We start from the raw sequence: 23,346 nt of genomic DNA, 5'->3' as shown, positions 1-23,346 counted from the left end.
GAGAAAAATAGTCGGAAAACACTGGCCGCTTGTAACAACTTTTCGCGCGTTTTTCTTGGTAACCCGAGTGTGAATGGTCGTATATTTAGACGCACGTAATTTGAATGCGTAAACTGAAAAACGCTGACGACCTAATAAACACAAAAATAAAACTACACACATTTACGATTTATAACGTTTAATAAATAAGAATTGTAATACTCGTAACCATAAAACAGGTAAAGTATAAAACTTCGCTTACAAAATTCAGGAATACTGCTCCATTATGATTGTTTTACAAGTTCCGTCTTTAATCTTAACTTATAATGTAGAGAACTAGAGATACGCCGAATATTCGATTGGTATTCGATAAAAAACCACGACATACTTACGAATAGAAACTAGTAATTTTAGTTGCTTGCTTTCTCACATTTTCAGTGTTTCAGCAAAACTGCATACTCTTTGAAGATTTACCATAAACATATTCGATAAGGCAATAGCCTAATCGATAAATATTCGGTTAAATCACTATTCGGCGCATCACTGCTAACATGTTCAACGATTTTCAGATATTCGTAAAACACATTTTAATACTAAAGTTATTTAACTATAATTTCGTCATCATCAGATTAACTGATTCGTAATATAAACAAAATACATTGGGCCTTTTACACAAATAAATTTTTTGGGGCCCAATTTCGGTATGCCAAATTTTAATATATTTTTTTTATATTAGGTTTAGGGGGTACTTGGATTGAAATTGTACAACACAATAGTAGATAATATTTTTTTTATTTCAGATTTTTTATGACAAAAAGATTATTTTTTCTTCTGCCCCTTAGCCTCCGATCCATATTTCCACTAATACAACAATTGAAAACAAAAATCGACCTACTAGGCAAGTAAATCTATTATTTCGAAACGAATTCATTAATTTTCGAGTGTGTAAAATAACCATACGTAAAGTTTTATAATTTTATTCATACCTGATTCCAGCCTTATCTAATGAGAATACAGTCTTGAATAGGTAATCCCTTAAAAATTATACATTTTTTGCCAAACTTACATCACTAGTTTTTGTTACCCGACTGCAAAAGGATACGACAACGACCGCTTAGATCGCGAACTCACGAAATACTTCGATAACACTTTTAGAACTGACGATAAAATGTATTAATCAGAATAAGTAGAAATAGTAACTAAACATGATGAGATTTCTACTAGAAATAAGCTGAACCATTTGTCTGTCTTGTATCAGTCTTAATTGTTTTTATATCCTGTTCTGTGTACATCAAACTGTTAAATAAAATATAAGTAAATAAACATAATCAACAGAAAGATATAGATAATAAATATTATCATACATTAATTAGGAAGGCAAGAGGGAAACCACTGCCCTATTTTTCCCTAAAAAAGTAGCATGGAGAATGCTACACCTAGAAGAGCGTTGCTCTTAAATTAATGATGATGATTACGGGCGTTAATAATCTATTCTCAACTTCGAGACTGCCCTCAAGATCATGTCAATGTGACAGTTCTTATATAAAAACAGGGACTTGAGCATGATCTTGATCAGTCTCAGCTGAGATTAGTTTATTAATACCGCCCTAACACTATACTCCTTTCAAACAGTCGGGTATTTTTTTTTTATTATTTTTTCCTTTCAGTGTGATTACATAAATAGAAGACAAAGAGCGTAACTTACACATCAAAAATATCAATTTATAGAAAATATATCTCCTTCATCTCTCGTATGTGGTTTCTTAGGTCAATGACCGACCTTACCATCCCTGGTATCGGGGGTTATTACCAGTAATGTGCCGTTTCTGGGAATTTTCGCAACTTGACAGTGAAAAAGGCGCAAAAGTTATGTAAAAAGAGATAGATAGATAGATAGAGAGATAGATAGATAGATAGAGAGATAGATAGATAGATAAAATACTTTATTGAGCACAATAGACACAAAGTACAATACAAGAGCTTTTATTTTCTAGTCATTAGGCAGATAGGATCATAGTGAGGAAATCCACATTCCCAAGAAATGCATTTTCTAACCTAACCTGTATTGGGGTGGTTTTCCCTTCGCGGATTAGAAGGTCAGACGCACAGTCGCTTCTGTGAAAAACCAAAGCTGTCAAATCTTCAGGTTAGGTAAGCGGACCCTGTGAGAAACGGGATAATGCTAGGGAGATGATTGTACGCGGACCTTGTCGACGGGCAGGTATGTTGTACCACGAGTCAACAACTACTTCGGTAACAGAACACTCCGTAAACGAATACCGTATCTGTACAACATGCTGCCGGTCGACATACGTCAGGAGTGCAATATAAATAAATTTAGTAAATCTTTATTTAAACATCTTATGAAAAAGATCTCTTAGCATTAAGTTAACTGTAAGTATTTTAAGACATAATAACTAAGCGAACTCCACTCCCACAGACAAACCGAGGAATTGGTTTTGTGGGGTTTTAGTGTAACAAATTTTTCTGTATTTTTTATGAATAATAAATATTTTACTTACTTACTTACTTATGATGAGACAGACAAGATAAGAGCACAAGAAAAAACAATTTGAAAAAAAAAACCGAAAGAAAGAGATTTTACAATAGGAATATTCCCACTTTGGAAACATTCCCGGGGACGGCACATCATTGGTTATTATTGAAAAACTACAGTAAAAAAACTACTTAAGACAACCCATTCGACTTTCGTTTTTCTTTAAGCCTAATCAAAACTCTTAACTTGCAAATGATTATTTGATCATAAATTCCTTAACCGAAACATAATTTTTAAAATCTATTTATAACCAATTCTACCAATTTGTTACTTACAAGATGACCACCAGGTCATCAGAAGTTCACCAAAACTTCGTATCACCCTTGTCCATATTTTCTCACCGTTTAAACCTTCCCTCGAATATTTCAATACTAAAATTAGCCAAATCGGTTCAGCCGTTTTCTAGTTTTAACGAAACCAACGAACAGCAATTCATTTTTATATAATAAGATCAAATGAAATATCATATTTTTCCATAGCATTCTTGAACATACATACATAAACTCACGCCCGTAATCCCTAATGGGGTGGGCAGAGCCACAAGTAATCAAAGACAACTTGCAGCCACTGTTGATACGAAGTCCAAAGATGGATGGAGCATTCTTGAAGTGTGTCCTATATATAATAAATAATGTGGTGGGACCTAAAAGGTGGGATGTGATATGCTATTTGTGTGATAGACAGCCTCCATGGTCTTGTGGTTAGAGCGTTAGACTCACTATCTGAAGGTCCGAGTTCGATTCCCGATGGGGAAAATGCAGAAATCACTTTGTGAGACTGTCCTCTGTTTGGAAAGGATTGTCTGAAAAAGTAAAATGATTCCGTGATTCGGAGGACACGTTAAGCCATTGGTCCCGGCTTTTATCCGTAAAACACCTCCACCAACCCGCCTTGAAGCAGCGTGGTGTAGATACTCCATGCCCTGGAGACTCAGAGGCCTGTGCAGCAGTAGGACTTATATAGGCTGTTTATATTTGTGATAGATAACCCAAATCAAAAAGGCCCATATCGATGCGCTTAGGCCATTTTCAAATATAGATTGCATCCTGATTGTTCAAAAAGTAAGATGATTCTGTGCTCCAGAATGCACAATAAGCTATCCCGGGTTATTAGCTGTAAAAACATCACCACTAACCTTCAATGGAGCAGCGTGGTGGAGTATGCTCGTTACCCCCTCCGGTGGGACTTATATAGGCTGTTTATGTTATAAGATTGTGTATAGAAATGGAAGACTTAACGGCGCAAGCGCCTTCCGCGATATGGTTTCTTTTGATTTGGATTATCACGTATATTGGCATACGGAAATTATATTTTATAAATCTTCTTATTACGAATGACTGTATTAGTTTATTGCACATTGATTATGTTAGTAGGATATACTAAGAGGTAATCAATTCCATTCATACCTACGCTATAACGTATCGTGGGGTTAAGGCCAATATTGCTATTTGACATTTGTTTATATTGCGCACTTACTTTTATATGCGCAATGTCAAATTGCAATTTTGCGTTTTTAGATGAATTGTTTCGATGTGGCCTTTTGAACTAACCCCTAGAACTATTTTAAAGTAGTGAAAAAAAATCTGTAAGAAACATAAGGTCTATTAGTCTAGAAGTTATTTTCTTAACGGGAAAGATCTTCACAACAGCCAGAGAAGTGTAAACATAGTCACTTTAGTCAAAAATAGAAAAAAATATAAGATGTAGACTCGAAACTTAACATGAATTCAAACTCACAAAGTCGAATTCAGTGGTTTAAAGCCCGAGCCAGGATTCGAACCCGTGACCTCACCATGTAAGTCACGCATTCTCCGAACAGTACTATCACGGGTTATACATGTGACATCATCACACCAGCTCTCAAACTCAATATTCTAATTTAAAACCCCCCACACTCGTTATAAATATTTTCCTGACTAATGTAATAAATAATACGTTTTAATATTCAATTGACAGCCTCCGTGGTAGAGCGTTGGGGTCATAATATGGAGGTCCAGGTTCGATTCCCATCGGGAACATTGGCAATAGCCCATTAACGTCCCCACTGCTGGGGCACGGGCCTTCCCTATGGATGGATAGGGAGATCGGGCCTTAAACCATCACGCGGGCTTGGCAATAGTAATTATACATATATGCTTAGTTCTTATATACGGTCATAGAATAAAGAAATACTACGTATAGAACGGACACTTTCCGCCCCGCACCAAATTGTATCGGCGCCGAGCTTGATTTACCTCACCCCCCTTGGATCTCACTTTAGTCCAAATGGCCGTAAGCCATTAAGGAGTGAGGGAGCGCGCTCTGTCTGTCTCATTCGCACACGACAAGTAAGAAACATGATAAACTTATACCACTATTCCATCTTCTTGTTTCTATTGCTTGTTCATAGTAAATACACGTAGTACAGTTATACAGACTGAGAAATGCACATACGTAAACATTTTTAACCTGTGCTAACATATACCATCAGAAAACAGTTTTTATTACAACAATCCATCTCCTTTTACATTATATTTAACCACTAATATGTCTGGCTCGACAGATAACGGGTTAATAGTCAAGTCAATTTAATATAAGCTATCTATACTAGGAACGTTGAGAGATTATAGTAAAATAGTACGAAACCTTAAGATATACAACCTAAAATCAAAAAGTTCACATTGTTCATTAGAAAAGTATTCAAATATATCTAGCCTCTATATAACGAAGTACTAAGGTCGTCCTTATAGTAAATATCACTGTGTGCGCTTACGAATAAAGTCTGTTTTCAATAAATGCTTGCCTTACGCTATGATTTGGAAAACTTGAACACGCCTGGAATGCTCTTCTTCTGCGGTTTGCTGTCGGGCATCTAGAATAGAATTACCTGTTATTATAACATGTCTACAAACTTTATATTTCATTGAATATAGCTTTGTTAGTCGACAACAGCCAGGTCTGCATGACAACGGCACCGCGCGCGGCGCGATTTATAATAGCCGTTTGACATCCGTCTACGTAGATAGCATTCGTATCGTCTATTGGTCCAAGCGGTCGATATAATTAGCGCCGCGCACGACACGGTTGTCATGCAGACCCGGCAGGAACACGATTGGGTAGTACCTATACAAAGATACCTTACTTTGTATTTTTTGTAGGCCAGTATGGTAGTCGCAACTGATTCGAAACTGACTCATTGCGTTGCTTTTCAGTTGCTACTGCAATTAGGGTTTCTCTATGTTTACCATCAGACATAGTTGAGCCAACATACTTCGCCATTATAAAAAAACCTTTTCGGCAGATAAGAAAATGGCTGGTATACACATACATACATAAACTCACGCCTATTTCCCACCGGGGTAAGCAGAGACTATGGAATTCCCTTTGCTACGATCCTGACACACTTCTCTTGCTTCCTCGACATTCATCAATCGTTTCATACACAAGCAGGTATAATAACTTAATATAGGGTGGTGTCTTTTGGAATCAGCACCATTAGGGTTGAACACCGCAGTTCACTTTTCTATGCTTGTGTCCTTTTCTGTCACTGGAAACCATTTACTAGAGCGAGATAACGCGACCGCAAGCGACGAAATCTGCGAAGTGATCGAAGCTCTTCCCTTATCCGCTTTTTTATCCAGTTTAAAAAGGAAGAGTAAAAGTAATGTACTCACAGTCCTCTCTCCCAGCAGAAGCCTGACCTTGTCTTCCTCGTGCGGCTCGGGAGCGGCGGGCGTGCGTCGGTGCAGCTGCAGCTTCTGCCTGATCGTCTGCGAGAGAATCTCCCTGCGTGGAAACGACATACATTATTATAGACTAATGCTTTATCCTCTTAAGACCGAGATTTCCAGACACAATAGTTAAACAATGGGGTTTGGATTTATAAAGAACATTCGGTCTTAAGAGGTTATACATACATAAACTCACGCCTATTTCCCACCGGGGTACGCAGAGACTATGGAAGGACCACATCTCATAATGCACTCTTTGCATCAGCACCTGAAAGTTTGTGAGCGAGTGGAGGTAATAACACAAAAATCACTTCGTGGGCCCTGGATAGGTTAGCATGTTGCAGGCTGATTACGAAAGTAAACTGATCCGTGCTTCAGAACGCACGTTAAGCCTTTGATCCCGGATACTACTTACTGACGTAAGTACGTAGTCGTTACATGAGTCACGTCAGGGGACTTTGGCGGCTCAATAATAATCCTGACACCAGGATTGATGAGGTTGGTAATTCACCTCACAACCCACACCATAGAAGAAGCTTACCTTCTAGTGTCGCTCTTGGTGGCGAGCAGCAGGTCGAGCCAGGTCCACGTCACGTTGTGGTACTCCAGGGTAGGCAGCACCAGGGGCAGGTCCCTCACGTCTTCTAAGTTCTTCTCCTTGCTACCCTTGTAGGAGACACGCACTGGCACCTCGGGGATCTTGATGTAGATGAACAGTTTGTTCTTCTCTGCGCGCTCCTGTTTTTAAACAAGAAAATGTCAGTTTAGGAGCTATTTATTTACTATTGATGATATATGATACATGTAAATCCCATTTGCTTCGATCCTGACACACTTCTCTTGCCTCATCCCCATTCATCAACCATTTCATACACGCAAGCCGTTTCAGAGTATATCGTACTGAAGTAACTAAACCTTTTCTAAGGACATCCCCAATTTGGTCAATATATATGTCCGTAAATATAATTACATAAGTAATAATATGCATGATTTTTTTATTTTTAAAGACGATACATAGATCGAAGGAATTTTGCATGGACGGGATATCCCGGTGATCTAATGGTTAACACACTTGTCCCAGCTTGACAAGAGCTGCGGGTTCAAGTCCCGTCCTAGTCAGATTTTTTTTTTTTTTCAATTTAATTTTCTCTTCAATAATATATATGATAATACTTAATGTGTGTTGAAATTGAAATTGTATTTCAGTTTACAATCTTCATAATATAATACTGGCGTAAACTAACCATACTCCAAACCGGTTCAAACCAGTTCCAACCCACCTTCATCTTCTCAACATCGTCTTTATCCTTCTTGTCCCTCTTGACGTAGAAGTTGGAGTTAGAGTCCTTCTTCTTCTTGGCCTTCTTAGACCCGGTAGAGACAAGGCTTGCTGTGCTCGCGCCGGCTCTAAGCGTGCCTTCGTCGTCCTCCCCGTCTTCTATCGAGTCCGGGTCACGCTCCGGGAAGCAGAATTTCAGCATCGTGTTGAAGAACTTCTTTGTTAGTCCTGGTAGAAGTATAGAGTATAGAATAAAGAAAGAACTACATATAGAACAGTAACTCTTCGCCCCGCACCAATTCGTATCAGGCGCCGAGTTACCCCCTCTATGTCTTAATTTATTTATTTATTTATTAACACAAATTACATAGACATTACAGGCAGTCCCAATTCGACTATTTAATGCAATTATAACATTAGTACCTAACTAAAGAATTTAATAACTAACTCCGTGAATTCCGTCAACGAACACGTAAATAGGTCGATGTCAATACACTGCTGAGAAATATCGTTGATTTAGTCTTATATGGCCGATAAGGTGTAAAGGAGAGCACTCGCGTACAATCTGTTTCGCTCACACTTACGCGTTAGGCGGCACACGGTTAAACAAGATTTTTTATGGAGTGTCTAGTGCGACTCGTCTCATACAAGTTTACAAACTCGGGACCCACCTTTAGGATTTATTTACAACCGTTACCAATATGAATAAAGAACTTTTTGTCGAGTGGTATTTATTTGTGGAAGGAAGCCCACTCCATATTCGTTTGAGACCCATCAGTCAGTCAATCGGGACCCATATTTGGGTAACTCTACTTTAGTAGTTTGGGATGATCACCCGATTGTCTGAAAGTAAGATGATCCATGCTTCGCTTACCCTTTTTTGTGAAAGGTAAGTATGTCGTTCTATAGACAGGGCCCACTATACAGGGTGTTAGTGACATCGTAACGAATACTCAGAGGGATGATTAAGACCATGATTCTGAGTTAATATCAAGTGGAATTTTCCGTCGCAAAATTCATGTTATTTTTTTAGTTTTTTTTAAATTATTTTCAATTCTATACTTTTGCGATGGAAAATTCCACTTGATATTAACTCAGAATAATCAGCTGAATCATCCCTCTCAGTATTCGTTACGATGTCACTTACACCCCATACAAGTACATACAGTAGCCATACAAGTAGGTATGGGTGTTAGTGACACTGTAACGAATACTGAAGGGGATGATTCAGACCATGATTCTGAGTCGATATCAAGTGGAATTTCCTGTCGGAGAAGTCATGAATATTTTAGAGCTTTTTTAAATTATTTTCCGTTCCATACTTTTGCGACGGAAAATTCCACTTGATATCAATTCAGAATCATGGCCTGAATCATCCCTTAAAGTTTTCGTTACGATGTCACTAACACCCTGTATATTTGTTCGAGACTCATCAATCAGTCTGTAGAAACTCATATTTGGGTAACCCTGCTTTAGTAGTTTGTGATGATCACCCGATTGTCTGAAAGTAAGATGATCCGTGCTTCACTTACTTAAAGTTAGTAGTCGTTACATGAGCCATGTCAGGGGTCTATAGCGGCTCAATAGTAACCCTGACACCAGGGTTGATGGGGTTGGTAATCCACCTCACAACCCACACGATAGAAGAAGTAGTTTGTGGACTTACCAATCCGTATAGGCACGATGTTGACTTCAAAGTGTTCTTTGACAGATATCCCACCAACGGGCGGGCGATCTCTGCAAAACACACGCAACGCCGCGCGGCGGGCCAGTGGGGCGCGGCCTGATGGGGCTTGCGGTGCCAGTACCTTTTATAACATAGAATACAAACATACACAAACAGCCTATATACTTCCCACTGGGCAAAGGCCTCCCCTCACTCAACCGGAATAAGAAGCGATATATTCTTTTAAATATAATCCTCTCAGATGATGCTCTCTGGTCAGGACCAGAGATTCGCGCCTTACGACGCACCCTTATGCTTGTAGCCTTAAATTTTGTACCGGCTGAGCGCCCTCAGCTCTCCTCATTTATCCGGCCAAGTAGTTAATGCCATTTACAGCAAATCTACAATAAATCACGTAAAAACCCTCCAACCCTCTAACCTTTCGTAAAACATATCTCATTTGACTGAGTTGCCAATTAGTAGTTGAGCAGCACGCAAACCGGGAGGACAGTATCTGCGTTACAGGGATGTCTTGAAACGTCACCTGACTTCTATTGGCACGTCTGTGAATCATGGGAAAAGCTTGCCAATCAGAGATCGGACTACCGATCTGCTGTCAAATCGGGATTTGAAAACTTTGGAGCCCGTCTAGAAGAACTTGACGCCAAACGCCAGATCCGAAAAACTCGACCCAAGCCCTCCTACCGCTACACTTATAACTCAAGTGGAACTCTTTATTGTTCTTCTTGCAACAGGACTTCCAAAACCAACTGGATCTGTTTCCACTGCCTTCTCAGATAAAACATGTCCCAGATAGTCAACTTGTCGTTTGAAGAAGGAGCCCTTCTTCAGTCGAATTGAAATCCCAGCCAATAGTGATTATGTCATCCAAATAAACCAAACAAGTTTTGCTAGTCAGTAGTAGTAGCTACGGGGCGGAAAGCAAGAGGGAAATCACTGCCCTATTTTTCCCTTAAAAAGTAGCATGGAGAATGCTACACCGACAAGAGCGTGGCTGTTAAATTAGTGATGAATAGTAGCTAAGGATGACGCCGGCGACGGATACGTCTGGGAGGACATCTTCATCATCGGTAGAAATACAGATTGGGAGGACATCATGATCATCAGTACAAACGATGCTTACCTCAGGGAACGGTTCGTTGGGAAGCAAGTTGGTGACTCGCACGTACCCAAGCTCCAGCTGATGTTCCACCGAGTCGTCCGAGCGTGATGTCTTCGTATACCTGAGGAAAAAGTTACTCATCAAATGGTAATGTGGATCATGTATTTAAAAATGATCTTTTTGGTAATAAAATCGTATTGCAAGTCAAGTTACTCTTGCTTCCTCCACATTCATCAATTGCTTCATACACGCATGTCATGCATGGCATGGCATTACTATAATCATATATGTATTGTCTACCATGTATTGTTTTTAATATATGTAGCGTTCTTAAATGTGTACATAATATCGGTGATGACTGTCCTACCTATCCAATTATAATAATGTACTTTTAATATTTGTTTTGAGTGCAATGAAGAGTGTTGTGTTGTGTTGTTATAAGGGATGCGTTACAGGAAGTTGGTGAGCAGCAGGTCGGCGATGCCGAGCTGGCCGTCGGCGTCGGTGAGGCGCCAGCGCGCGCTCTTGAAGCAGATCTCGTTGTAGCGGTGCGGCGCGGCGCGCGCGTCCCCGGCCGGCGCCGCGCCGCGCCCGCCCGCGCCGCGCCACGCGCGCACCATGCCGTCCAGCTCCTCGCCCAGCGACCACACCGCCTCCTTGCACTCGTTCACCTGCGCCCGCGCCGATTCAATTCAGTGGTGGACCTAGCCACATACACAGGCGCCCCTCAGTCCCTCAAAATACAAAACCCAATTTCTCCCCTCCAGATACGGGGCTGCTGGTCAGGGTGGACCAATCTTGTTGATTTTGCCCCCCCCCCCCCATACATACTTTCAGGAAGTCATAACCTTAATTATTATACTTATACCAAGGAATAAAATATACTACGTACAGAACGGCCATACTTCGCCCCGCCCCAATTCTCTCAATATAAAAAAAACGAAATTGAAAATTGTGTTTATTATCAGAAATAATCCTAAAAGAAAGTAAACACATGCGTAAATAAGGTAGAGTTCATTATAAGTTAATAAACAGACGAAGCCGTATCTTGGGAAATTTGGCGCATTTGCCAAATAAAAATAATAAACATAGAAAACTTAAAATATAAACTGGTCTCACTTTAATTTAAATGGCCGTTAAGGGGTTAAAGGAACGATTAGACGGCATACGGTAAAAATGATATTTTTAAGAATAAGTAACATACTACGATAAAATAAACATAGCAAAATAAAGCGCCTACCAAAACATTTTAGCAAAGACAAACGAACGTCTCTTGTAAGAACTTGTATGATAGTCATTTTAATTTAACAAATTTTGACAATCAACAATCTCATTCGTCCTCTCAATTCATCAAGAACCATATCACGTTAGATAATAATACAAATTAGTTAATCTAAAGTGAGCAATAAAAATAAAGATTCGAACCTGATCGTCAAGCGCCTTCAACTCGGCAATAGCAACGGGATCGTTGGTCGTAATTGATCTGTTCTTCAAGTAATACTCCTTCTCGAGTCGGCGTAGTCTTGCGAGTGATTCTCTGACCTGTTTAAAGAGTTAGTTCGAGAAATAAGTAGAGTTTGCGCCTCGAACGAAACAAGTTCCGTGGTTTTAATGGAACTAATTGACAAATAATAATAATCCTATGCAGACACTGGGATATACCGCCGCGGGACTTCTTTTTTGGCGCAAACTCTATGTAAGTTTATTCACTGTATAGGGTTACTAGCATATTAGTGGGATACTGCAAAGAGATAGTTTTTTTTTTTTGTTAGTTAATGTCATTTCGTCAATATTGAATAAATACATTGCTTTATTTTAATTTTGTATACAATGTAAAATATTATAGACAAAAAAAAATAGGAAGCTACCGTACAGCTGCAGTTAAAAAAAATCAATTTTCGCGATTATTTTCTGTTCCACCAGTCCACACTTCGAACAAAATAAAGGGATTCAAAATTTCGCAACCTCACTTACATCTTCGGTAGTATAGTGGTCAGTATCCCCGCCTGTCACGCGGGAGACCGGGGTTCGATTCCCCGCCGGAGAGTCCTTTTTGAATTTTTATTTGTTTTTTATTATTAGAAAATAGTTTTCTTCGCGATTAGACCGTTACAGGGTAGTCAGAGAGATTTATATAACATTTTTTTTTTTTAATTTATGTTCTGTAGAATTTGCAAACGAGTTTTCTTTTAAAAAAAAAAAAATAAATTAATGAGAGTAGATTGAAAAAGGGAGACAAAAACCCCCAATAAGAAAAAAAAGCATCTAAAATGCTGCAGGTAGCCTTCTGATGATTTGTGCGTCTGCCTACCCCAATTTGAATTACAAGCATGAATCAGCGTGACTTTGTTCAAACAAAACGCAACATTAAAAATAAACCTTCAAAAAGGAACTCTCCGGCGGGGAATCGAACCCCGGTCTCCCGCGTGACAGGCGGGGATACTGACCACTATACTACCGAAGATGTGACGAGACCGGCGAAATTGTCGTTCACTAGAGTTCATAACTTCTTTAAATATACGACGACAAAAATTGTTTCGCAAATAAAAAATGCGTAAAAAGTCTATTATTTTAGGACAGGATTTCAAAGCGGGAATATTTCACGTATAAAAAGCGGAAATCGGTAGATATCATACACTTGGAATTTTTTCATGCTTTAGGTACCGTAATTTCATACCGGCATAATAACTGAATTATAGCCGTAAAATGTAAACCACCGTTATCAAACCCTGTTTAGAAAAACTTTTTTCAAATAAAAGTACCAGAATCACAACATCGACAAAGTTGACATGACCGATAATTTCGTCACTCCACTCACGTCTTCGGTAGTATAGTGGTCAGTATCCCCGCCTGTCACGCGGGAGACCGGGGTTCGATTCCCCGCCGGAGAGTCCTCTTTTGCGCTTTTTATTTTTATTTTCAGACCAGAATTTTTCAAAATCCCAATCATTCTGTTCTGATTCGTGAAAAAACTCAATCTTGACACTTTAAAAATTACAATTTTTGTATTAATTTTTTGGCATTATGGCTAAAGGGCAACAGTATTGTAAATTTAAAAAAACCTGTGTCTGCAGCTTGTGTATGAGTTGCCGCGGGTCCTGGTCCTGATGCAGCTGCAGCTGGAAGCGCATGCGCGCGCGCCGCTCCAGTGTGCGCCGGCGCTCCGGCTCCACGTGAAGCACCACGTTGTTAACCACGTCCAGCAGCATCGCGTACTGTGGGGAAGTGGAAATTATGTTATTTTTTAAAAACAACTGTTCGTTAGCTATAGGAAATCATTCGTAATTTCTATAACAGTGCGGACGACTATTTAACTTATTTACACCACATTTATTTATGACACAGTGCAGTTTTCACTACACAGTTGGCTCGACCATTATAAGCGGCGATACGGCTCACCACCTATCGCGTCGGTCGGTCTAACAGAAAGCTCTGTGAGGTGTGTGTGGGGTACTTAGTACATTTTGCGATGTATGCACTCTGCCTTAATTGGGATTATAGTTGTGAGTGGATTTTATTATGTTATTTATAACGTCACTAATAAGTATTTCATACAAATCCCGTATACATTTTTGACTAAATTGTCGTGTCCATATGTATACAGCTTTCTAATTAAAAAAAAACTAATTCAATTTTTTATTCGCATTAATCTTTTGCATGCAAAAATAATAGTTCTAATTGTAATACAATTCATTCATATTTATTTAATATTATAAATTATGTTTTTGGATTGAATTAATTCTTCAATCAATTCCATAGTTACATTTTAAATTGTATGAAAGGTAGCTGTTTTATGTGCTCAGGTAGTCCATTAAATATTTTTATGCACATTGCGTAACCTTTTATTGTTTTTTTTTTTTTGGTAACGTTTTCAGCCTAGCGATACGAGTAACAGTATTCGAGCAACATTCCATATGGAATTGTCCTTCGTTTTGATCATTCAACGCTTAGATGGCTACAGTATAGAGGCTATTATTACCTGCAAAGAATTAGTGCAAACGTCCAGGTCATGATGCATCAAGGTGAAAGAGTCGTAGGGCTCCTGTGTCTGCGCCCAGCTGGCGCCGCCGCTGCGGCTGGTCTCCGCCTCCTCGTGAGATATGTAATAGAACTCCATAGCGCAACGGGAGACTATTCTTTGTAGCTGGAATTGTGAAGACATACAGTTAGAACAAAATAAAAAACATTGCTTATGTCCCCACCGGGATTCAAACCCGGGATCGTGAGCCCTACGCTCAACCAGTGGACCACAGAAGCCACGGAGGCACGGTGTCCTGGTGGAGACGTGTCACAAAAAATACTTTGTAATCCCTAGTTTGGTTAGGACATTGCAGGGTGATCACCCGATTGTCCGAAAGTAAGATGATCTGTGCTTCGGAAGGCACGTTAAGCCGTTAGTCCCGGTTACTATTTACTGATGTAAGTTAGTTGTCGTTACATGAGCCTTTGGGTCAGGGGCCTTTGGCGGCTCTATAGTCACCGTGACACCAGGGTTGGTGGGGTTGGTAATCACCTACAACGCACACGATAGAAGAAGATCGCTTCTGCAAACCGAACCCCGGTATTATGATTTTGTGTCAAGTGTCCGTAGCTTCGCTATCCGCATCAAAACTTCAATAACAAAGTGAAGCGTAGAGAAATTTATAAATAAGGGCACATTTCTATTGGAAAACTGGAATCTTCATAGCAGCTATTGTACAAACCACGGAATATAAGAAAGAGGATGGAAAGGCCCTAAGGCGCATTTTGTATGAGATCCGCTGTCGGCGGTTCAACCCCACTCTTTTACTACTCCTGCAAACAGATAGCTACGTTAGCTCTACTGCTTCTCAAAGGCTATAGCCACATTACCGGCAATGTATATTTTATGTGACAGGTTGCAATTTGATCATTACTTTTCGTGAGATACTGCATACAAAAGTATTTTTTGTTAAATAGCTGATCACACTAAGGTTTATAGCTTTCCTGTGATAAGGAAGGATCTCCTTGCATGATAGTCGACATTTGATCTATTAGACTGCAGGTTATAAAACACAAAACAACCTTTTAATATACTATCGCAGAGCTCCGTGGGTCGTAAAGTTTGCGGACGAGTGGAGTGCAAAGTGGAAATGAATTATTTGCTCATCCTTGTATGGCGCGCGTTTCACGCTCACTTGGCCCTTCCATCCTTTCTTCTATTCCGTGGTACAAACAAACATTTCTAACTACACATCAACATCAAGGTCGCGTGTAGCTTCCTTTTGGGGTAGGCTGTGTAGCGCTGAAAATGCAATCCTAAAGACTTTATGTAATGAATATATAGCAGCCCGATATTTCGGCACTGGCATCGTGTACACCAGAACGCGAACAAAAAGTAACGTGCTTTGACTAAACTTTATAATTATGTAGGTTAATATTTTATTTTATTGTATATTTTATTTTTTACTTTATTTTAATTTATTCTGTATATTTTTTATATTTTATTTTTTTTGGGATATTTCTATAACTATGGCTTTATTGGCTGAAATAAATGAGTATTATTATAAAATATAATTATGTATTTTGTGCCGAATAAATATTTTCTTTATTTATTTCTATCGCGTAGGGCACTGTGCCCGTACCTGAGCTAAGCCGGCGTCGGCGCTGGGCCCTACGGTGCGGCCGATGACCCCGCCCGCCGAGTGCCCGCTGCCCACTAAACGCGGTACGTCTGGCAGAGTACTGATCTCTGCCCCTTGCCAGCGCTCCTCTATCTCCTCCACTGATACCCATTGGATGTTTTCTGTAATTCATAGAAGACATTTTCGTGTTTTAAGTTTACGCGATTATTATCATAATTAAAACACATAATAACGGGTTCGTCGGGTTTGTTGTAGTGAGTTTGGTGCGAGTTCAGATGGTTCCGAACATTCCGATATCAAAAACATAAACAAGCGGCAAAGAAAGAGGGTAGACACATATGTCTGTCCGTAGAAAATTATGCATCTACCTACTCCACTCCAATCTTATCAGTCATCCCGTGATCATGGCACTTGCAACAGTGTCGAAATATCGGGAGTCTCATATCCTTATTTTAAACGCGGTAAGAACCCGTTATTATGTGTTGTTTGGAAGCAATCGCTTTACACGACAAGGCCGCCATTTGCCATGTATCTAGTTAAGAGTTTTTTGTAAATATTTCCTTTTATTTTGGTGCAATATTTGTATTTAATTCCATGCTTTTGGGTTGGGAAATTCCACTTGATATGAACTCGGAAGCATGAGCATCAGGCCTTAACCCTGAGCAGTTACCGTCGAGCTGGTCCCGCTCGCCGGCGCTGACGGTGGCGTAGTACTGCATGGCGGACAGCGCGCCGCTCCACGCCGTGGCGGCGGGCGCGCGCCGCACGCGCTGCCGCACCTCGGCGCGCGCCGCGCACAGGATCACGTAGCCGCGGGTCTCGCAGCCCTTCAGCACCACTTGCGAGTTCACCAGCTCGACTGCAAGTGACAATTAAGAATTAGCTACCTGACAGTTGTACCAATAAAACATGAAATATGTATCATTTAACGATAATTGGGTATTTGACTGGGTCAAAGATAAATTATAAAATTCTAATCTAGAAACAGAAGCCAGTCTTAGATGATCAAAAATCAATCTCATTTTACTTTTCGACTTATTTTCGAATTTTATTTATGAATTAAGTGACAATGAGTACGACGTTTGACCGCTTTTATTGATGACGTAACAGGACAGTATTTCCATACAAACTCCTAAGAAAACTTTTGTTTTGACATTTCGTAAAAAGTATCTCATTTGACTAAGTTGTCAAAAAACTTATTATACAATAGTTTCTTTAATATCATTTTTATATTTTATTCAAGACCCAAAACACGGGCGGCCATGAGCTTCTTGTGACGTCACATATCACTAAATAAACAAAAACTATCTATCAGGGTTCAAGTTATACTGTTTGACAGTTTCTCTGTTTATTGAAATATGACGTCATTGGGCAAAATATCACGTGACCAACCGTTTACGCGCGAAATCTGAAATTAATGAAGAAAAATATGTTTTTTTCTAATATATATAGCTTTTTCGAGACTAGGTTGTCAAGTAGCCTAGTAACGTAGTAGTAGTAGCTTAGTTCTTAAAGTGACATATCTCTCGTCTCTTTCGCACTAAGCTGCATACCGTTAGTGCGAAACAGACATATCCGTCGTCTCTATCGCGCTAGGCGAAGTACACCTCATATTGCTGTTATTCTAATCATGCTACGTTAAAATAGAGTATAGCCTGTGGAATAATGAATGAATGAAACGTAACGTAAAGGTGTGTGAAAGAGAGAGCGACGAGTGAGCGAGAGAAAGGAGAGGATAGCGGAATGACAGGGAAATGGCGGACGGTTGTTTTTAAAGAGTAAAACGTAGAAAATTATAAAACGTTTTTAAATAAACAAAGGTAAACAAATATAATCGTTTCCTTCAAGCTCCATCCCACAATTTTTAGACTTACTGAGGCAGGCGGTATGCGCATTATCGTCGTCAAGCACGTGCCGCGGGTGGCTGGTCTCGGTGTCGGCGCCGCCGCTGAGTTCGTCGCTGAACACCACGGGGGCATCCCCCCCTGCTTCAGCGACCAGGGCTGCTAGCATACCCTCTGCGCACACGCCGGGGCCGCTGCCGCTCTGAAACGTTGCGTTTTCCACTTGAGTTTGGACTCTGCACAGGTGGATGCATTTTCATTGACGTGGTCCAGTGGTTGAGCGTTGGGCTCACAATCCAGAGACCCCGGGTTCGAATCATATCTCAAAGGCATATCACAAAAATCACTTTGTTATTCCTAGTTTGGGATATTGCACGCTGAATAAAATAGTCCGTGCCTTGCAGCCTTTGCAGGGCACGTTAGGCAATCGGTGCTGACTACTATTTACTTAAGTAACTTACTTGCGTGGAGGCGGAAGGTGGTGGCGACACAACCTCCGACTCTCTCTGGTGCTTGGGAGAAGTGGCTGGTTTCTCTTCTTCCTTCAGCGCTTTGGTGGACAGATTCTTCTTCAATTGCTGCAATAAAAAGAAATATAAACAGACGTAAATACATGGAGTCACTTAGATGTCGTATAAAATGACAGATAGAAATAAGCGCCATCTAGTGATGGTGTATCGTATTATTATGACTCTATTCTATTCTATTTTTTTGTTTCTGGCTGCATCGTTCAGAAACGATGATTGGTATCATTGTGAATTCTTTGACAGTTAGTGCAAATGTTCGCTGTCAGTGCTCCATTTGCACGCATTTCAGCGCTAAATTTTCTAATAAAGTCAGGAACCCGGAGAGTTACCGTTTTATACATAGTATGATTCTTTATTCGAAACACAATGAACTTTATCTGAAACAAATCCGTCACCTGTGTCTTGATGTAAGTGTCGATGAGCGCAAAAGCCAGATCTCTATTGAGCTTGGTCCAGGCGCCGCGCAGGTCGTGCACGGCGAGGCGGTGCGCGGGCGCCGCCCCCGCGCCGCCCGCGCCCCCCGCGCCGCCCGCCTCGCGGCCGTACGACACGCGCCGCACCGACAGGCAGTAGCACTTCTCCATGGCGGCCGGCGCCAGCACTGACGAGTTCTGTCGACGGATTAATAGGCTTGTTTTCAGAGACAAAATAACCTAGGAGGTGACGTCACGAACGTCGTGTTACCGTGTTCACGTACCCGTTGCTGTATCAAAAAGAAATATAAAAACCGTGTATTGTGCTATCAAATCATAATAAACATAAACTTACCAAGTTCATAATTACCCTTAATTGTGGACACAGTGTTCAGTGCAGTGTATACACCAGAAAAACCACAATAAATAGTCACTATCAATAATACTTATTTATTCACGGTCGTAATCATAAACTTAATACAAAAAGTACCGTCAAAACAAAATACAAACATAAACAAACAAGCATCTATTGGCAAACATTGTCATTACTAGACTATCGATATGGTGGGGTCAAAGTCGAAGTGCGGTGCGTGCGGGAAGTTTCTGGCTAGTGTAGATGGCGTTAATTGCGCATGCTGCACAAAGCTGTACCACCGCGCGTGTGTCGGCTTGCCTGCTGGCGCGGTGGCGGGCCGGACTTGGAAGTGTCCTGAGTGCACATCCAAAGTCCCGAGGGCAAACCAGGATAGCACCCCTGTAAGAGCCCCTGCCGTGTCACCACCGCTTCACCAGTCGTGTGGGGAGAGCCCGCAGGCGGGACCTACCTTGGACACTACCATCACAGAGTTCCGGGAGTCCGAGCTAGCTCTGGAGTTTCGGCAGTTCCGGGAGGAGATGCGGCAAACGCGTGGCGAGATTCGTGCATTCCGACAGGATATGCAGGAGCTCAGGATGGCGGTCGGTGCCTGCGATGCGCGTCTCGACAAGCTGGAGACTCGCCTGATGGAGTTGGAGCAGAGGAAGGGTGGGGAGGCTGGTGGGGTGGTCAAGGCGCTGGAGTCTACAGTCGCCCAACTAAAAATGGAGCTTAACGATAGGGACCAGGAGCTCCTGTTAAATGATGTGGAGCTATCTGGTATTCCAGAGGTAGGTGGAGAAAACCCTGTCCACCTGTTTGCTCTTTGCGCTGCCAAGCTTGGTGTGACGTTGGACGAGCGTGAAGTGGTGAGCTGTGCCCGGGTGGGAGTCACCCGCGCGGCGGAGCGGGGAGCAGCGCCGCGGCCGCGCGCCATCGTCGTGCGACTAGCTCGCCGCGCGCCCCGCGATGCGCTGCTACGAGCAGCGCGCGTGCGCCGCACTACCACCACCGAGGGGCTCGGCCTGCAGGGTGCCCCGCAACGATTTTACGTCAACGAACGATTGACCAAAACTAATCGCCACCTTTTCTACCGGGCTCGCGAAGCAGCAAACCGGTTGGACTGGCGGTTTGTTTGGTCAAGAGACGGAAAAATATATTGTCGTCGAGCATCTGGATCCGCTGGACACCGAATCCGATCGGAAGCCGACATTCTATCGGTTTTTGGTCCCGGCTACAGCAAGGAAGAAGCCGTTATTATGAAGTAACGATATTTTCCGGTTGTACTGAATGTATTTTGCTGTCGTTTACTGGTGTTCATTGTTTACTGTTTGTTACTATTTGTGTGTGTATTGTATCTTTACAAAGTCGTTATGACTCATTTGGTCAGGTGGGGATATCCGAGCGGATTGAATGGAAAATTATTCTTTATATTTGTTTTTTGCTATTATATCGTATATGCCTACTATCACTTAATTTATCCTATATACAAACAATATTATTATACATTTATTACATACATGTTCATACCCAGACAAGAAACAACACAGCAACACTACATTTAAACTACGCTACAAATATATTAACACGATCAACTCTAATCACACTCCTCATTATTATTAATGAATATGGGTATACCACCGGTTTAATGTGTTTAAAATGATTGTAACACGCAAATTAAAAGTTGGTTTGTTTAATGCTGGCTCTTTGGGAACGGGACATGACGAATTTCTAGTGGCTATGGACCGACACGACGTAGACATAATGGCTATTAACGAGACGTGGCTGAAGGAAGGCCGGGAGGGGTGCGCCCCCGCCGTGCCGGGCTACCGGCTGCGGCACGAGCCGCGGCCGCCGGGCAAACGCAAGCGCGGTGGCGGGGTCGGCTTCTACATACGCCGCGGCGTCTCCGCCCGCGTGCTGCCTCACCCGCCGTCTGGTTGTGTCGAGCAGATGTGGCTCGCTATTACAGTTAACGGCAAAAAAGTCGTTATAGGCACTGCATACCGCCCACAATGGGTAACAGTAGACTTGATTTTGGGGGCGCTGTCCGAGACTGTGTCTACATTTTCGTGGAGTGATCATACAGTACTGCTTGGGGACTTCAATGTCGATATGTTGGACGTCGCTGATCGAGACGGCTCCGTCAAGAAGTTAAATACTTTCCTAAGCTGTTACAATTTAAATCAACTTGTTATTGAGCCAACACACTTCACTGGCCACAGCGAGACTCTCATCGATTTGGTCTGTACAGATGTAAAGGGGAGCTCTGTTGATGTCTATTATGTCCCTGAACTAGGAAGACATGCATTCCTTACATGTTTAATAAATATCCCCAAATGTAAACCCGCGCCATGTCGAATCACGCGAAGGTCATTACGGGACATCGATCTGAATATGTTCAATAAAGATCTGTCATCGTTATATTGGACCAACGTTAGTTCTTTAACAAATGTAAATGACATGGTCACCATCTACAGTGAAATGATTTCATACTTGTTCGATATCCATGCTCCCGTCAAAACCGTATCAGTAAAGTGCGAACAGTACCCGTGGATAACGTATAACATAAAACTTATGATGAAGAAGCGGGACCAGGCACATACCAGGGCTCGACTTACTAAGCAGGAAATCCATAAAAAATACTATAAAGATTTAAAAAAGCTAGTGAGTGAGGCATTGTATATGGAAAAGCAGGCATACTTCGAACATTATATTAACTCCACTGAAAATGACTCGCGTACGCTTTGGAAACATATTAAAAAAAATGTGAGAATTAAAAGTAGGCCCGAATTGCCAGCAAATATTTTCCAGGACCCAAACGAAATAAATAACTATTTTCTAAATGTACCCGGTAGCGATAATGTAAAAATATCCCAATTGACTTATTTCGAATGTCATCAATGTGTGTCCGACACATTTACTTTAAGCCAGGTCACAGAAAGTGATATTATGAAAGTCGTCCGTAATATTAAAACGAATGCTGTTGGAATGGATGGTATTTCGCTGGATATGCTACTGCTTACCCTGCCTGATACGTTGACTGTGATTACCAATATAATTAATTGCTCCATAGTAACAAATACGTATCCTACATTATGGCAGAAGGCATTGGTAAAACCGATACCAAAATCTTCAAATGCCACAGAATTGAAAGATCTTCGTCCAATCAGTATCCTACCATGTATGTCCAAAATATTAGAAAAAGTAGTTGCCTTGCAGCTTACAAAATTTCTGGAAAAGAATAACATACTACCTTACGTACAGTCGGGGTTCAGGAAGGGATATAGCACCACGACTGCCTTGCTACATGTTGTAGATGATATACTGGCTGCGCGTGACAATGGTGAGGGGACTTTGCTGACTCTGCTGGACTTCTCCAGGGCTTTCGACTGTATAAATATTCCAATGCTATTGTCGAAGCTACACTATTACGGATTTAGCATAGACAGCATAAAGTGGTTTAGTAGCTATTTTGAAAACAGAGCCCAAATTGTCGAATTGTGCAACGAGGACGGTTCATCTGTCAGGTCGGACTCTAAAACCGTCAAAAGGGGAGTTCCGCAAGGATCAATACTGGGTCCTCTTATGTTCATTATTTATAGCGCCGATGTGGTGAAACAAATAAAGAACTGTAAATTCCACGTTTACGCCGACGATATACAGATTTACACTTCATGTAAGCCTTGTGATACTCGTCTGGCGGAAATTAGGCTAGAAGAAGACTTAGAACGTGTTGCAACCTGGGCAGAAGCGAACACCCTAGTACTTAACGCAAGTAAAACGAAGTATATGATTCTTGGAACTAAACAACAGATAGACGGTATTACGCGTCAAGGGTTGAACGTTAGTATTCGGGGCGAAGTGGTACAGCGAGTGTCTGAATCGCGAAACCTAGGGTTGCTAATGGACGAAGAGTTACTTTTTGAAAAGCACATTACGAATACTGCTAGCAACTGTTTTTACAGACTGAAAGTAATGTACCAAATTCGAGAATATTTAAGTACTCCCATTCGAATCAAACTATGCGACTCTTTAATTCTCTCTAAATTTAATTATATGGACGCTGTGTATGGGCCTCGGCTTCTGGCGCGCTCACAAAAACTGGTTCAGAGAGTACAGAATGCTTGCGCTAGATTCTGCTTCAAAATTCCTCCCCGCACACACGTAACACCTTACATAAACAAGGCTAGAATCCTAAAAATGAAATATCGCAGACAGTTTCATTTTGCAACGCTGATGTTCGGAATAGTTAATTTTAAATTACCGCCATATCTTGCGGACAAACTA

The 23,346-nt window shown here is 41.2% G+C and overlaps 1 protein-coding gene and 3 non-coding genes across 4 annotated transcripts in view; 2 read left to right on the top strand and 2 right to left on the bottom strand.

Moving 5' to 3' along the window:
- Positions 1-161: 161 nt before the first annotated feature.
- Positions 162-23,346, bottom strand: part of LOC126367735 (protein KIAA0100) — a 44,736-nt gene continuing 21,551 nt past the window's right edge. Inside the window, exons 24-38 of the mRNA XM_050011410.1 lie at positions 18,684-18,899; positions 18,223-18,339; positions 17,792-17,963; positions 16,588-16,776; positions 15,918-16,078; positions 14,294-14,458; positions 13,377-13,529; positions 11,740-11,856; positions 10,768-10,985; positions 10,336-10,435; positions 9,192-9,333; positions 7,527-7,753; positions 6,788-6,984; positions 6,190-6,301; positions 162-5,387 (exon numbers count right to left, since the gene is read on the bottom strand). Coding sequence (XP_049867367.1) covers positions 5,325-5,387; positions 6,190-6,301; positions 6,788-6,984; positions 7,527-7,753; positions 9,192-9,333; positions 10,336-10,435; positions 10,768-10,985; positions 11,740-11,856; positions 13,377-13,529; positions 14,294-14,458; positions 15,918-16,078; positions 16,588-16,776; positions 17,792-17,963; positions 18,223-18,339; positions 18,684-18,899 — 2,349 coding nt within the window. The 3' untranslated portion in view covers positions 162-5,324. The remainder of the gene's footprint in view (positions 5,388-6,189; positions 6,302-6,787; positions 6,985-7,526; positions 7,754-9,191; positions 9,334-10,335; positions 10,436-10,767; positions 10,986-11,739; positions 11,857-13,376; positions 13,530-14,293; positions 14,459-15,917; positions 16,079-16,587; positions 16,777-17,791; positions 17,964-18,222; positions 18,340-18,683; positions 18,900-23,346) is intronic.
- Positions 12,290-12,361, top strand: Trnad-guc (transfer RNA aspartic acid (anticodon GUC)). Its single transcript has one exon. It is a non-coding gene; the product is annotated as a tRNA-Asp (tRNA).
- On the bottom strand, positions 12,707-12,778 carry Trnad-guc (transfer RNA aspartic acid (anticodon GUC)). Its single transcript has one exon. It is a non-coding gene; the product is annotated as a tRNA-Asp (tRNA).
- On the top strand, positions 13,134-13,205 carry Trnad-guc (transfer RNA aspartic acid (anticodon GUC)). The gene has a single exon. It is a non-coding gene; the product is annotated as a tRNA-Asp (tRNA).

This window comes from Pectinophora gossypiella, chromosome 6 (assembly GCF_024362695.1).
Source record: "Pectinophora gossypiella chromosome 6, ilPecGoss1.1, whole genome shotgun sequence".
NCBI classification, from domain to species: Eukaryota; Metazoa; Arthropoda; class Insecta; order Lepidoptera; family Gelechiidae; genus Pectinophora; species Pectinophora gossypiella.
The sequence above is the reverse complement of the archived record's forward strand: the minus strand, read 5'-3'. Positions and strand labels throughout refer to the sequence as shown.